The 17238-nt window shown below is 49.6% G+C and overlaps 1 protein-coding gene across 1 annotated transcript in view; it reads right to left on the reverse strand.

The window, feature by feature from the left end:
- Positions 1 to 17238, reverse strand: part of LOC132883804 (cadherin-24) — a 201587-nt gene that overhangs the window by 140118 nt on the left and 44231 nt on the right. Inside the window, exon 4 of the mRNA XM_060917835.1 lies at positions 97 to 264. Within this exon, the coding sequence (XP_060773818.1) occupies positions 97 to 264 (168 nt within the window). The remainder of the gene's footprint in view (positions 1 to 96; positions 265 to 17238) is intronic.

Consider the following 17238-nt stretch of genomic DNA (forward strand, 5'->3'; position numbering starts at 1 on the left):
TCCATACTACAAAATATGGAAAAGTTCAAGGGGATGAATGCTCATGCAAGGCACTGTACCGGTATGTATATGTCTTTGTGTACTAGTGGGACTCACTCTGGGTAAAATGGGGTGGATTGTCATTGACATCTGTCAGTTTCACAGTGACTGTGGTGGTTCCAGAAAGTCCTCCAAGATGGCCACCCATGTCTTTAGCCTGCAGTACAATGAGGTATTGATCCTGAGTTTCTCTGTCCAAATCAGGGACTGCTGTCCGCAAGATTCCTAAGAGAGAGAAAGAACAATAGTGAGAGAGATGATATCTAATACCACAGCTGCTTGGCCCTTGAGTAAGGTCCTTAACCTCAATGGCATGCTTGAGTTCTACGCTGATTCACTTGTAAGGCATGATGGATAAAATTGTCTATAACAAGCAGCTACATTATATAATTTCCCCACAATGCCATTATATTGTCAGAAAACCTGCACTTTCTTCAAACTAAATAACTTACATTTTGGCCTTGATATACAGTGTTTTATAAAACATCATGGTGCATTTTAACGATGAATGAGTATACAATGAAATATTTCTCAACATTGCCATACTCTCTGCTAATGAGACAATGCCATGCCATGAAGACAGGACAGAATTAGGTTAATTATACTTGATTAGCATTCAAAACCTTTCAAGAACAACAACAAAAAATCCTCCTCATTCATATCAGCATGGGGTTCACAAAAATGTCAACAAAATTAATTAGGTTTCATTAGACGGCCAAACGGAATCAAAACACAAAGGACCACCATTATTCGCTGACAGACACACAATACCCAAAGTGATATAGAAACATAGCATGAATACAATGGCACAGGGAGCCTTGTCAATACAGTTTCACAAAATTTACCACCCCTCTTCTTTGCTCTGTCATTCTGTCTTGTTCTTGTTCTGCTTAAGCCACCCTGCTCTCTCTAGCGCGCACACACACACACACATGCATACACTCGCCTCTGTACACCCACACACACACAAACAAAGCAAACACTAGACTCTACCCAGTTCATGGCTGCCAGCCAGCCAATCACACAGCAAAGTACAACAATGCACAAGTGTTTGTTTTTTTTTTCTAGAATGGCCTCTCTCTCATCCTCCTACCTAATAAAAGCCTTGTCCCTCTCTCTTGAGCAGGCTACATGTAACATGCGAAAGCCTGGTGAAATACACATGGCAGAAAAAAGTCCTGAGTGTATTTCAGATACTCTTATTAATAATTTAAAGGTAAGAATTTGTAAGGGCGGCACGGTGGTGTAGTGGTTAGCGCTATCACCTCACAGCAAGAAGGTCTGGGTTCGAGCCCCGTGGCCGGCGAGGGCCTTTCTGTATGGAGTTTGCATGTTCTCCCTGTGTCCGCGTGGGTTTCCTCCGGGTGCTCCGGTTTCCCCCACAGTCCAAAGACATGCAGGTTAGGTTAACTGGTGACTCTAAATTGACCGTAGGTGTGAATGTGAGTGTGAATGGTTGTCTGTGTCTATGTGTCAGCCCTGTGATGACCTGGCGACTTGTCCAGGGTGTACCCCGACTTTCGCCCGTAGTCAGCTGGGATAGGCTCCAGCTTGCCTGCGACCCTGTAGAACAGGATAAAGCGGCTACAGATAATGAGATGAGATGAGAATTTGTAAGGATTTTAGTTCAAAACATACAAAAATTTAACTCAAATTTGCAACAGAATCTGAAAGAATAATCTGTGTGTCATGTTGCAGAGATATCTACTAAAGTTACCACGCTAACCAGCTAGCCACAAGACAGGACGGACAGTCCGTCTTGTAATACCCACTTTGTATAAGAGATGATAGTGAGTTACTGTAGAGACACTGCCCTTAGTCCAACATGAGAGAAGTATAAGAATGCCCATAGCATCACCGTACATGGAAGTCACTGTTGGTTACATACGTACATGTTTGCCTCTGAGGTATCTTTTTGCTGACTAATGAAAACTAAGGAAAAAGAAACAGATGAATCACTGCAAGGTGATTCATAGAAACACCTAGAGTCCAGACACCAAAACATGGATTTGTGGTTACCATTTTTGTGTTGGTATTACACATTTGGAGAGAGGAAGAGTTAAATAAAAGGGATCCTACTGGGAAAAACTGAATTGCAATGCCATTTGGACAAAGTAAGCACAAAATTGGATTAAACTCACATAGCCAGACATTGTAATCTATCTTGTTTTTGGACTGGGTGCAAACACTTTTCATGAGTTTAAAAGTTACAAATCCCGAGAAGCTAATGAACAGTTTTGCAGTGTAAGTGTAGGGTGTGAGATCTGCTAATGCTATTCACAAGTTAGCAAACTTGCAATGTCGCAAGCTAGTCTTGTGAATTACTGATGCACGAGTTACTGTGGATATTTTCTTGCTAAAAACTGAGCTAAGCAAGCTATGACTATAGTCTCTCTCTTGAAGTTTCGTTGCAGTGGTTTTTTACGTGGCTGGTTGCTGGCCCTATGCACAACCCCAAAGACACTTGTATACTGCCCCTGGAGGAGTTGGGGCAGTGCACGTGCACTGCTTGGGGAGTTTAGCCAGCAGCAGCTCCCCTGGGATCTGTCCCACCATGGTTGAACTTGCCAGGAGCAGGAGCAACCTAGCAGGACTAGGCCTGATAGTTCACCACCATGCTCCCGATGGTATCGCAACCCAGTGGCATTGCTGAAGCCGTTGCCCGGGGAATACCGCTAGGAGGTAAGTACTCTGACTCAATCCCCTTTGACTACAGGCTGATGTCAAATTTGAAGATTATCAGATAACAGTGTTCTCTTGACTGGCTCTCAGATTTTCAGCAGTTTTGTCGAATTTTGCATATACTTGCCCTGTTGTCAGTTGGTAATTGGCTTTTTTGTATAACTGATGACTGTAAAGTTAAATTGTATGGACCCAGTTGTGGATCAACTAAAAAAAAAAAAAAGCTTTACTCTATAGTCAGTGACCGCAAGTTGGCTTAGTGGTTAGCATCAGAATCTCTCGACCAGGAGATTGTGAGATCTACTCGCAGTCGGGTCATACCTAAGACCATCATAAAAAATGGTACTGTAGAAATTCGGATGGGTGGGCGAAGCACAGAAGGACGGCAGGCCAGAACTGAGTTAAAAAAACCCCCTCTTTATTGGCACTTTTCAGTGATTTTTAAACTCTCCCAGCCACACACACACACACAAGTTGTCTGGTTGGGGAGAGATCTCTCTTCCTCTGCTCTCTCTCGCCTTATATAGGGCGCAGTCACTGGGGAAGACACACAAACACACGTTAACTGATATCAGGTGTAGTGATTCTGCCACTTACCTTCCCTGACTCCGCCCTCCGGTCACAGACCGATGCTTGACCACGCCCCCGCTGCCACATACCCCCACCGCCCGACTCAGGCCGGGCAGCTGTCCAGCCTGCAGCCGACTCCCCCCCCCGATGGGAGAGGAAGTCCGCCATGACCATCTGTGCCCCCGGCCTGTGGATCACCTTGAAGTTAAAGGGCTGGAGTGCCAGATACCAATAGGTGATCCATGCGTTGGCATCCTTCATGCGGTGGAGCCACTGGAGGGGCACGTGGTCCAAACAGAGGGTGAAAGGGCATCCCAGCAGGTAGTAGCGGAGGGTGAGGACCGCCCACTTGATGGCCAAGCACTCTTTCTCTATTGTGCTGTAGCGCCCTTCACGCACCGACAGCTTTCTGCTGAAGTACAGCATGGGGCGATCCTCCCCCTCCACCTCCTGGGACAGAACAGCCCCCAGCCCTCTGTCCAATGCGTCTGTCTGCAACATAAAGGGGAGAGAAAAGTCAGGGGAGTGTAACAGTGGCCCCCCACACAGTGCAGCCTTCACCTCAGAGAAAGCCTGCTGGCATTGCTCCGTCTACTGGACCGGATCTGGTGCCCCCTTTTTAGTGAGATCAGTCAGTGGGCTGGTGACGTCCAAATAATTAGGTATGAACCTACGACCCCGATTCCAAAAAAATTGGGACAAAGTACAAATTGTAAATTAAAACGGAATGCAATGATGTGGAAGTTTCAAAATTCCATATTTTATTCAGAATAGTACACAGATGACATATCAAATGTTTAAACTGAGAAAATGTATCATTTAAAGAGAAAAATTAGGTGATTTTAAATTTCATGACAACAACACATCTCAAAAACGTTGGGACAAGGCCATGTTTACCACTGTGAGACATCCCCTTTTCTCTTTACAACAGTCTGTAAATGGCTGGGGACTGAGGAGACAAGTTGCTCAAGTTTAGGGATAGGAATGTTAACCCATTCTTGTCTAATGTAGGATTCTAGTTGCTCAACTGTCTTAGGTCTTTTTTGTCATATCTTCCGTTTTATGATGCGCCAAATGTTTTCTATGGGTGAAAGATCTGGACTGCAGGCTGGCCAGTTCAGTACCCGGACCCTTCTTCTACGCAGCCATGATGCTGTAATTGATGTAGTATGTGGTTTGGCATTGTCATGTTGGAAAATGCAAGGTCTTCCCTGAAAGAGACGTCATCTGGATGGGAGCATATGTTGCTCTAGAACCTGGATATACCTTTCAGCATTGATGGTGTCTTTCCAGATGTGTAAGCTGCCCATGCCACACGCGCTAATGCAACCCCATACCATCAGAGGTGCAGGCTTCTGAACTGAGCGCTGATAACAACTTGGGTCGTCCTTCTCCTCTTTAGTCCGAATGACACAGCGTCCCTGATTTCCATAAAGAACTTCAAATTTTGATTCGTCTGACCACAGAACAGTTTTCCACTTTGCCACAGTCCATTTTAAATGAGCCTTGGCCCAGAGAAGACGTCTGCGCTTCTGGATCATGTTTAGATACGGCTTCTTCTTTGAACTATAGAGTTTTAGCTGGCAATGGCGGATGGCACGGTGAATTGTGTTCACAGATAATGTTCTCTGGAAATATTCCTGAGCCCATTTTGTGATTTCCAATACAGAAGCATGCCTGTATGTGATGCAGTGTCATCTAAGGGCCTGAAGATCATGAGCACCCAGTATGGTTTTCCGGCCTTGACCCTTACGCACAGAGATTCTTCCAGATTCTCTGAATCTTTTGATGATATTATGCACTGTAGATGATGATATGTTCAAACTCTTTGCAATTTTACACTGTCAAACTCCTTTCTGATATTGCTCCACTATTTGTCGGTGCAGAATTAGGGGGATTGGTGATCCTCTTCCCATCTTTACTTCTGAGAGTCGCTGCCACTCCAAGATGCTCTTTTTATACCCAGTCATGTTAATGACCTATTGCCAATTGACCTAATGAGTTGCAATTTGGTCCTCCAGCTGTTCCTTTTTTGTACCTTTAACTTTTCCAGCCTCTTATTGCCCCTGTCCCAACTTTTTTGAGATGTGTTGCTGTCATGAAATCTCAAATGAGCCAATATTTGGCATGAAATTTAAAAATGTCTCACTTTCGACATTTGATATGTTGTCTATGTTCTATTGTGAATACAATATCAGTTTTTGAGATTTGTAAATTATTGCATTCCGTTTTTATTTACAATTTGTACTTTGGCCCAACTTTTTTGGAATCAGGGTTGTACAATAGTAGCCAGCCAGCCCCAGGAACTGTCTCACCCCCTTTCTGGTCTTGGGCCTCGGGCAGGCTGCAATCGCTGCTGTCTTATTAATTTGGGGACGCACCTGCCCATTGCCCAAGTGGTAGCCCAGATACCGTACTTCCACCTGCCCAATCGCACACTTCTTCCGGTTGGCCATGAGACCAGCTCACCTCAGTGACCCAAGGACGGCCCTCAGGTGTTGTAGATGCCGTGGCCAGTCGTTACTATAATATCGTCTAAGTATGCAGCCGCATACGTGGCATGGAGGTGGAGGACCCTGTCCATAAGCCACTGGAATGTAGCAGGCGCCCCAAACAGCCCAAAAGGAAGTGTAACAAATTGGTGTAAGCCAAACAGTGTGGAAAAGGCCGTTTTTTTCCCGGGATAGTGGAGTCAAGGGGATCTGCCAATATCCCTTTGTTAAATCCAGTGTAGACTAAAAGCGAGCCATGCCTAGTCGATCCAGCAACTTGTCAATACGAGGCATTGGGTACGCATCGAATTTAGACACCACGTTGACTTTTCTATAGTCCACACAGAACCGGACCAACCAGTCAGCCTTGGGAACCAAGACCACCGGGCTGCTCCAGTCACTGTGGGACTCCTCGACGATGCCCATTTCGAGCATGGCCTCGAGTTCTTCCCAAACCACTTTTTTCTTGTGTTCAGGTAGCCTGTAAGGGCGGCTGCACACTACCACCCCCGGGGGCGTCTCAATGTGGTGTTCTATGAGGCGGGTGTGGCCGGGCAGGGGCAAGAACATGTCTGAAAATTCAGTCTGCAACTGGGCAACCTCCGTGAGTTGGGTCAGGGAAAGGTGGTCTCCACAGGGGACCGGAGAGGTAAGCGATGTCAATGTCCCTTTTTGAACCTCCGGCCCCAGCTCCGCCTTCTCTGGAACCAATGACACCAACACCACGGGGACCTCCTCATTCCAGAGTTTGAGCAGATTGAGGTGGTAAATCTGTAGCGCCCCACCCCGTTCATTCGCCTCACCTCATAGTCAACGTCCCCGACTTGCCGTGTGACCTCAAAGGGTCCTTGCCACTTGGCGACCAATTTGGAGCTCGACGTGGGCAACAGTACGAGTACTTTATCTCCCGGTGCGAAATCCCGAAGGCGAGTACCCCTGTTGTACAGGCGGGTTTGCCGTTCTTGGGCTTGCCGCAAATTCTCCTGGGTTAGGTGTGTGAGTGTGTGGAGTTTTGTGCACAGATCAATAATGTATTGGATTTCATTTTTGCTCGGTGAAGGTCCCTCCTCCCAATTTTCCCGCAGTACATCTAGGATGCCGTGCGGCTTACGCCCATATAATAATTCGAATGGGGAGAACCCCGTGGAGGCTTGTGGGACCTCTCGCACTGCAAATAACAGGGGTTCGAGCCATTTATCCCAATTGCGTGCGTCCTCGCAAACAAATTTTTAAATTATATTCTTGAGTGTGCGATTGAACCGTTCAACTAAACCGTCCGTTTGTGGGTGATAGTTAGTGTGCATGACATAAATGAGGTGCCTTGATCAGTCAGAATCTCTTTGGGGATTTCAACTCGGGAGATGACGCGGAAGCGCACTTCTGCAATACTGAGTGCTGAGATATTGCAAAGAGGCACTGCTTCTGGATATCGCGTTGCATAGTCCACCAGAACTAAAATAAAGTGATACCCTCATGTTGACTGATCTAATGGCCCAACGAGATCCATCCCAATTCTTTTGAACGGGGTCTTGATTAATAGGAGAGGGTGCAAAGGCGCTTTTGGAATGGCTGCTGGATTTACTAACTGGCATTCGCGGCATGCCGTACACCACCTACGGACATCGCCACGAATCCCTGGCCAATAGAACCGGGCCATTATTTGGGCTTGTGTCTTATCCTGCCCCAAGTGTCCAGCCATGGGATTAAAGTCAGCCACCTGGAATACCAATTCCCGGCAGCTCTTTGGAATCAAAAGTTGTGTAATCGGCTCCTTAGTCTGAGTGTCCTGCATCACTTGGTATAACCTATCCCTCATAATGGAGAAATACGGGAAGGATGGGGTGGCGTTTGGCTGGAGCGTTTGACCATCGATTACTCTCACTTGGTCAAACGCGTGCCGCAGAGTCTTGTCCCGTGACTGCTCTAACGGGAAATCTGCGAGGGATTCCCTGAGAGAAGGAGCCTGCTGCTCCTCACTCTGACGTGGTGATGACGTAGACGGCTCTGTGACAGCTGCTCCCACCAATGCCACACCAGGACCTCCCCCTGCTGAACTACAGCAGGACCCACTCTTCACTAAATGAGTCATTAATTCCCCAAATCCTGGCCAATCAGTCCCCAAAATTATCGAGTGGGTAAGGCGAGGATTAACTGCCACCTTTACACTAAATTTTTCCCCTCAAAAAAGAATGTGGACCGACACTAAAGGGTAGTTGTGAACATCCCTGTGCACACACAACACCTTCACCAATTGTGCTCCCCCCAATGCCTCATCTTGCACCAAGCTTTGGTGGATTGAGGTCTGATTACAGCCAGAGTCCACCAGAGCCTGATACATATCCCCTTGGACACTCACCGGTATGCGAAATGCTCCGGCCCGATCGAGGGTGGTTCCTGGCGTGTCAGGGATCCGGACCACCGTGCCCACCTCCATTGCCAAGCGCTGCTGCTGGAGGTGGCCTGGCTCCCCGCAGCGCCAGCAAACCAGCCCGGGCTTTCTCTCTGCACCGGTACTCTGGGGCTCACTCACCTGAGGGGGGGAAGAGACAGACACAGAAGTGGGAAATGGGAGGGCACCGCGGGTGTGGCAGGCTGGCTGGGGTGGAGCCGGCCCCCACCTCTGCAGTGGGGGAACAGGGCGAGGATGAGACACAGAAGGGGAGGGGGAGAGAGCGAGAGAGGAGAAGGGGAGAAGAGGAGATCTGCTGTCCTGCCATCAGAACAGCCACCAAATGGTCCTCCGCCAGCCAGATGGCCTGATCCAGCAACGCTGGGCGATGGCACTGGACCCACTCCACGGTCCCTTCGGGTAGCCGGGCAATGAACTGTTCTAGTACCACCAGATTGACAATTCCCTCGGCGTCGTGATTGTCAGCCCTCAGCCACCGCCGGCAGGTGTCCTGGAGTTGTTGGCCAAACATGAATGGCCGGCCGAACTCCTCCAGGTGCAGAACACAGAAGCGCTGTCAATGTTGTTGTGGGGTGCGCCCCACACGCTAGAGGACAGCCCGGCGGAGGTCTGCGTAGACCAGCCGGCTGTTGGCGGGGAGCTGTACCGCAGCCAGCTGAGCCTCGCCCATTAGCAGGGGGAGGAGGCACGCCGCACGCTGTTCCACCGGCCAGCCCGAGGCCTCTGCTGCTTGTTCAAAGAGCGTGAGGAAGGCCTCAGGGTCGTCATGCGGGCCCATCTTCGTTAGGGTGAGGTAGGGAGGGCCCGTGGCAGTGGAGGTGGTGGACCCTGCCGATGCGAGGAGGTGCCGGAACGCCTGACGATCTTCCTGCTGCGCCAGCACCAGGGCCTCGAACCTTTGCTCCTGCTCCTTCTGGAGGGTGACTAGCACCTGGTGCTGACTCTGCTGGGCTGTGGCGAGGGCGTGGACCAGGTCCGTGAAGGGGGAGGACTCCATGGGGCTGTTCTTCTCCGTGCTCCAACTCCCGGGTTTCGACACCACTGTAGAAATTTGGATGGGTGGGCGGAGCACAGAAGGACGGCAGGCCAGAACTGAGTTCAAAAAAACCTCTTTATTGGCACTTTTCAGTGATTTTTAAACTCTCCCAGCCACACACACACAGGTCGTCTGGTTGGGGAGAGAGCTCTTTTTCTCTGCTCTCTCTCTCCTTATATAGGGAGCGGTCACTGGGGAAGACACACAAACACATGCTAACTGACATCAGGTGTAGTGATTCTGCCACTTACCTTCCCTGACTCCGCCCTCCGGTCACAGACCGACACTTGACCATGCCCCTGCTGCCACAGGTACCTACTGCCATCTGGTGTTGCAATATAGATGTGAGTAGGGAGTCAAACTGTCATGGTTACCAGAGTACCAGCCCCCCACTGTAACGATTATAGTTGAGAAGCCAAGGGCTATAGAAACAGAAATCGGCACAGCCCAATGTGCCTTAAGGGCCTGGTTAGTACTTGGATGGGAGACTGCCTGGGAATACCAGGCGCTGGCACAGGAAGGACTTTGACTGTGTTCAGTGAGTGATAATTCTCTGAGAGTGGTGGTATGTTTGGGGAGAAAGGGGGAAGGGAGTGTGCTTTTCCTTGTTTGTTACATTAGGGGTGGATTACCCAAATTTCTGCCCCCTATTTGTTTGGAATATGGAGTATGAATTCACCAGGTGGCCAAATTCTCACACATAGCACCTTTCAAGGTTGTTGTAGCAAAAAAATTACCTTCAGTTCAGTTCTATTTGTGTAGCATTTTTAACAGTCAACATTGTCACAAAGCAGCTTGTAAAAATTCCAGATGTAGAGTTAGATCCCTAATGAGCTAGATAATGAGGAAGAAACCTTGACACCAGAAAGTCAGATTAAAATCATTACTCTTTTACAACTGTGTACTATAAAGTCAAACAGTAGTAAGTGAGTCCTGGGATAACCACAGGACAGTCTTTACAGCAGTAGTTTTGAGTACAAATCTGCAGTGTTTAATTGAGTTGATCCACCAAAGCAAGGGTGAGTTCTGGACATAAATGTTTTTTGGGGGAAATTCAGACCAGTTTCAAATGGGAAATCCATGCAGTACCATATAGAGAAGAAAGTAAGATACAAGCAGAAGTAGAGCATCATGATGAAGATGCCGTCTTTTTGTTTTTCCCACCTGTGTTTCAAGTCTGGGTTGCTAAATCTGTCATGTGCTGCTGTTTATGCCAAAATGAGCTTCAGTAACAAGCAGGTAAGAGAAGAATAAAGAAGGTAGGCAGTAGGTGAGATGTTGGGATGAGGAAGGCAGAAGAATAAGAAGTGAGAATAAAGTGAGGTTGAGCAAAGATTCTGCACTAGGTTTCATATTTATTTGCCAGCCTTGGAAAATATTTCATATGGTCAAATTTTGATTTGATTTGATACACAGTCACAGAATAAAGTATGCCCTGCTTCAATTCTATGTTTTTATTTATCAGCACCTAAATAACAATTGGGTTGTCCTAATCAACTTCTATAAACAAACAAATAATCTCAGGTGACCACAAAAATCACAACAGATTTCAATGTGTAATAATTCCCCCCCCCCCAAAAAAAACCCCCCAAACATTCAGAAAACAGATGGGAAAAATGTACACCCTTCATACTTCCACAATCATTAAGAGAATAATTAGCAACCAAGTGTTACTAAAGAAATACATACCGTACGATTCTTGATACAGTAATTAATTATCAAGAAGCGTGACTACCTCTATAAAAGCAGAACTTTTTGCAGTTTAGTGTTCTGGAGCTCTCAGGTGCTTCTCTACATACTGCCAAGAAGAAAGGACATCAGCCATAACCTCAGAGGACCAATTGTTGCTGCTGGTCAATCTGGGTATGGTTAGAAGGTCATCTCTAAACAATCTGAATTCACCTTTGTACAGTGAGAAAGATTATTTACAAATGGAGAGCCTTGAAGACAGCTGCCAATCTTCCAAGGACTGCGTGTCCCCGCAAATACAGTCCAAGGTCAGACAGTTTAATGCTCAGAGATATAAAGGGAAAACCCAAAAGCTATACCTTGTGACCTACAGGCCGATGTAAGAACATTAAATGTTTTGTTCATGGGAGCACAATCAGAAAAAGACTGAACAAGTATGGCTTTCTGAAAGGGTGCCAAGGAAAAAGAGTAGAGCAGAATTGTTTTGATTTGCAAAATTGCATCTGAACAGACCACAAAAGTTTTGGAAAAATATCCTTTGGGCTGAGGATACCAAGGTGGACGTGTTTGGTCATCATGCATGTTTGGTGAAATCCAAACACGGCACGGCACCACAAATACCATATAACTGGTGGTGGATGGGTGATGATTTGGGCTTGTTTTGCAGTCACAGGACCTGGGAAACTTGCAGCCACTGAGACAATGAACTACACTTTATACCAGAATATTCTTGAGATAAACATGAGGTCATCTGTCAAGTACTTAAACTGAGCCAAAATTGGGTCATGTAACCGGACCATAGTCTCAAGCACACTATCAAATCGATATCTGAATAGCCAAAGAAGACAAAAATGTCTAGATATCAAAGTCCAGACATCAACCTCACTGAGATGCTGCAGCAGCATCTTAAGAGAGCTGTGCATAAACGAATGCCCTCAAATGTCAATGAAGTGAAGCAATCTTGTCAAGAAGAATAGGCCAAAATTTCTCCAAAACAGTGTGAGAGAGTGATACACTGCGGTAAAAACTGTTAAAGGTGGTGTGGCAGCGGGGGCATGGTCAAGCGCCAGTCTGTGACAGGAGGGCGGAGTCAGGGAAGGTAAGTGGCAGAATCACTACACCTGAGAGTAATTAACCTGTGTTTGTGTATCTTCCCAGTGACCGCGCCCTACTTAAGGAGGGAGAGTGAGAGCAGAGGAGCTCTTCCGGAACCAGACACCGAGTGTGTGTGTCTGCAAAGTGCATACCAAGTTGTGATACTGAAAAGTGTGGCAATAAAACGCTCTGTCAAACCTGATCTCTGTCCTGCCGTCCTCTGTGCTCCACCCACCAACACTGAACCGCCACAGTGGTGCCGAAACCCGGGACATTGTGGAGTACAACAGCCGATCAGCCCCATGGAGTCCTCCCCGTTTGCCGACCTGGTCCATGCCCTCGCCACAGCCCAGCAAAGCCAGCACCAGGCGCTCGTCACCCTCCGCAAGGAACAAGAACGGCTCTTCGAGGCCCTGATGCTGGCCCAGCAAGAAGCTCGGGAGGCATTCCGGCACCTCCTCGCGTCGGCGGGGTCCACCAGCGCTCCCACCGTGGGCCCATCCCCTCTCACTGTAACCAAGATGGGTCCGCAGGACGACCCCGAGGCTTTTATCACACTCTTCGAGCAAGTCGCAGAGGCCTCGGGATGGCCGATGGAGCAGCGCGCGGCGTGCCTCCTCCCTCTGCTAACGGGAGAGGCGCAGCTGGCTGCGCTACAGCTCCCCACCAACCGCCGGCTGGCCTATGCGGACCTCCGCCGGGCCGTCCTCCAGCGCTTGGGGCACACCCTGGAACAGCAGTGGCAGCGCTTCCGCGCCTTGCGCTTGGAGGAAGTCGGTCGGCCGTTCGCGTTTGGCCAGCAACTCCGGGACGCCTGCTGGTGGTGGCTGAGGGCCAACAACCGCGGTGCCGAGGAGATCGTCGATCAGGTGGTGCTGGAGCAGTTCGTTGCGTGCTTGCCAGCAGGAACCGCAGAGTGGGTCCAGTGCCACCGCCCGGTGTCGCTGGATCAGGCCATCGAGCTGGCGGAGGACCATTTGGCGGCTGTTCCAGCAGCAGGACAGCAGACAGCCTCTTTTCTCTCTCTCTCTCCCCCTCCTCCTGTGTCCCGTCCTCGCCCCATTCCCCCACCGCGGAGGCGGGGGCCGGCACCACCCCAGCCGGCCCGCCGCACCTGCGGTGCCCTCCCGTTTCTCCCTTCTGTGTCTGTCTCTCCCCCCCCCTCAGGTGAGTGAGCCCCAAAACACTGGTGCAGAGAGGAAGCCCGGGCTGGTTTGCTGGTGCTGCAGGGAACCGGGCCACCTCCAACAGCAGTGTACGGCAATGGAGGTGGGCACGGTGGTTCGGATCCCCAACGCGCCAGAAGCCGCCCTCGATCGGGCCGGAGCGTATCGCATACCGGTGAGTATTCAAGGGGATACATATCAGGCATTGGTGGATTCTGGTTGTAATCAGACCTCAATTCACCAAAGCCTGGTTCAAAACGAGGCATTGGGGGGAGCACAGGGGGTGAAGGTGTTGTGTGTGCACGGGGACGTTCACAGCTACCCTTTGGTGTCAGTCCACATTTTTTTCAGAGGGGAAAAAGTTAGAGTGAAGGTGTCGGTTAATCCTCGCCTTACCCACTCTTTAATTTTGGGGACTGATTGGCCGGGATTTCGGGATTTAATGACGCACTTAGTAGGGAGTGGGTCCTGCCATTTAGCAGGGGGAGGTCCCAGTGTCACTTTGGCGGGAGCAACTGTCACAGAGCCATCTACGTCATCCCCACGTCAGAGTGAGGAGTCCCCAGCTCCTCCTCTCGCTCTCGGGGAATCCCTCACGGATTTCCTGTTAGAGCAATCGCAAGACGAGACTCTGCGACATGCATTTGACCAAGTGAGAGTAATCGATGGTCAAACGCTCCTGCCGAACGCCACCCCGTCCTTCCCCTATTTCTCTATTATGAAGGATAGATTATACCGAGTGACGCAGGACACTCAGACGAAAGAGCAAATCACGCAGCTTTTAATTCCAAAGAGCCGCCGGGAATTGGTATTCCAGGCGGCTCACTTTAATCCCATGGCTGGACACCTAGGGCAAGACAAGACACTAGCCCGAATAATGGCCCGATTCTATTGGCCGGGGATTCGCGGCGATGTTCATAGGTGGTGTACGGCGTGCCGAGAATGCCAATTAGTAAATCCAGAGGCCATTCCAAAAGCGCCTTTGCGCCCTCTACCTTTAATCGAGACCCCGTTCGAAAGAGTTGGGATGGATCTCGTCGGGCCATTAGATCGGTCAGCACGAGGGTACCGCTTTATATTAGTTCTGGTGGACTATGCAACGCAATACACGGAAGCAGTGCCTCTGCGCAATATCTCAGCACGCAGTATTGCAGAGGCACTCTTCCGCGTCATCTCCCGAGTCGGAATCCCGAAAGAGATTCTGACTGATCAGGGCACTACATTTATGTCACAGACACTGCGCGAACTGTATGGGTTATTGGGGATTAAGCTGATCCGCACCAGTGTGTATCTCCCACAAACGGACGGTTTAGTGGAACGGTTCAATCGCACCCTCAAAAATATCATTAAAAAATTCGTAAGTGAGGACGCACGTAATTGGGATAAGTGGCTCGACCCCTTGTTGTTCTCAGTGCGAGAGGTTCCCCAAGCCTCCACGGGGTTCTCCCCATTCGAATTATTATATGGGCGTAAGCCGCGCGGCATCCTAGACGTGCTGCGAGAAAATTGGGAGGAGGGACCTTCCCAAAGCAAGAACGAAATTCAATACGTTATGGACCTGCGCGCAAAACTCCACACGCTCACCCACCTAACCCAGGAGAATTTGTGGCAGGCCCAGGAACGGCAAGCCCGCCTGTACAACAAGGGTACGCGCCTTAGGGAGTTCACACCGGGAGATAAAGTACTCGTACTGTTGCCCACATCGAGCTCCAAATTGATCGCCAAGTGGCAAGGGCCCTTTGAGGTCACACGGCGAGTCGGGGACGTCGACTATGAGGTGAGGCAAACGGACAGGGGTGGGGCGCTACAGATTTACCACCTCAATCTGCTTAAACTCTGGAATGAGGAGGTCCCCGTGGCGTTGGTGTCGGTGGTTCCAGAGAAGGCGGAGCTGGGGCCGGAGGTTCAAAAAGGGGCATTGGCATCACGTACCTCTCCGGTCCCCTGTGGAGACCACCTCTCCCCGACCCAACTCACGGAGGTCGCCCAGTTGCAGACCGAGTTTTCGGATGTGTTCTTGCCCCTGCCTGGTCGCACTAACCTCATAGAGCACCACATTGAGACACCCCTGGGGGTGGTAGTGCGTAGCCGCCCTTACAGGCTACCCGAACACAAAAAAAAGGTGGTTCGGGAAGAACTTGAGACCATGCTTGAAATGGGCATCGTCGAGGAGTCCCACAGTGACTGGAGCAGCCCGGTGGTCTTGGTTCCCAAGGCCGACGGGTCGGTCCAGTTCTGTGTGGACTATAGAAAAGTCAACGCGGTGTCTAAATTTGACACGTACCCAATGCCTCGTATTGATGAGTTGCTCGATCGACTCAGCACGGCTCGCTTTTATTCGACACTGGATTTGACAAAGGGATATTGGCAAATCCCCTTGACTCCACTGTCCCGAGAAAAACGGCCTTTTCCACACCGTTTGGTTTACATCATTTCGTCACACTTCCGTTTGGGCTGTTTGGGGCGCCCGCTATGTTTCAGCAGCTAATGGACAGGGTCCCCCGCCCCCAATGCAGCCGCCTATCTCGACGACATCATCATATATAGTAATGATTGGCTGAGGCACCTTGAACACCTAAGGGCCGTCCTTAGGTCGCTGAGGCGAGCGGGTCTCATAGCCAACCCGAAGAAGTGTGCGATTGGGCGGGTGGAAGTACGGTATCTGGGCTTCCACTTGGGCAACGGACAGGTGCATCCCCAAATTAACAAGACCGTAGCAATTGCGGCCTGCCCGAGGCCCAAGACCAAAAAGGGGGTGAGACAGTTCCTGGGGCTGGCTGGCTGTTATTGTAGGTTTATACCTAATTATTCGGACGTCACCAGCCCGCTGACTGATCTCACTAAAAAGGGGGCACCAGATCCAGTCCAGTGGACGGAGCAATGCCAGCGGGCTTTTTCTGAGGTAAAGGCTGCACTGTGTGGGGGGTCACTTTTACAGTCCCCTGACTTTTCTCTCCCCTTTATGTTGCAGACCGATACGTCGGACAGAGGGCGGTTCAAGGTGCCTCGACCAGCGGTTTTGTCCCAGGAGGTGGAGGGGGAGGACCGCCCTGTCCTGTACATCAGCAGGAAGCTGTCGGTGCGTGAGGGGCACTACAGCACCATAGAGAAAGAGTGTCTGGCCATCAAGTGGGCGGTCCTCGCCCTCTGTTACTACCTGCTGGGGCGCCCATTCACCCTCTGTTCGGACCACGCGCCCCTCCAGTGGCTCCACCGCATGAAGGATGCCAACGCATGGATCACCCGTTGGTATCTGGCACTCCAACCCTTTAATTTCAAGGTGGTCCACAGGCCAGGGGCGCAGATGGTCGTGGCAGACTTTCTCTCCCGTCAAGGGGGGGGGGGAGTCAGCTGCAGGCCGGACACCCGCCCGGCCTGAGTCGGGCAGTGGGGGTATGTGGCAGTGGGGGCGTGGTCAAGCGCCGGTCTGTGACAGGAGGGCGGAGTCAGGGAAGGTAAGTGGCAAAATCACTACACCTGAGAGCAATTAACCTGTGTTTGTGTGTCTTCCCAGTGACCGCGCCCTACTTAAGGAGGGAGAGCGAGAGCAGAGGGGCTCTTCCGGAACCAGACACCGAGTGTGTGTGTGTCTGCAAAGTGCATACCAAGTTGTGATACTGAAAAGTGTGGCAATAAAATGCTCTGTCAAACCTGATCTCTGTCCTGCCGTCCTCTGTGCTCCACCCACCAACACTGAACCGCCACAGGTGGTTCTACGTGTTACTGAATTATAGGGTGTCCTTGTGTTTTTTTTTTTTCTATTCTGCATTATTTTATAACTTAATACAACATTTTTCTTTAGAAATTATGTTATCAGCAATAACTTGATCGAAAAGTAGATTTTTTAAATTTATTTGCTTACTTTTCTTTACAATTTACATTAATTTCATAATTTCTTAGTATTTCTTATATCTGTCTTTTGCTTTAATGACAGTGTGTGTTTGAGTTGGTAGATGTTTGTGTAAAACACGTTTGTGTCAAACCTGGCAATCCTGACGATGTGAGATCACATCCAAACTTTTTTTTTTATTTTAAAGAATTAACATATCACAAATCATG

Source organism: Neoarius graeffei, chromosome 1 (genome assembly GCF_027579695.1).
Source record: "Neoarius graeffei isolate fNeoGra1 chromosome 1, fNeoGra1.pri, whole genome shotgun sequence".
NCBI lineage: Eukaryota > Metazoa > Chordata > Actinopteri > Siluriformes > Ariidae > Neoarius > Neoarius graeffei.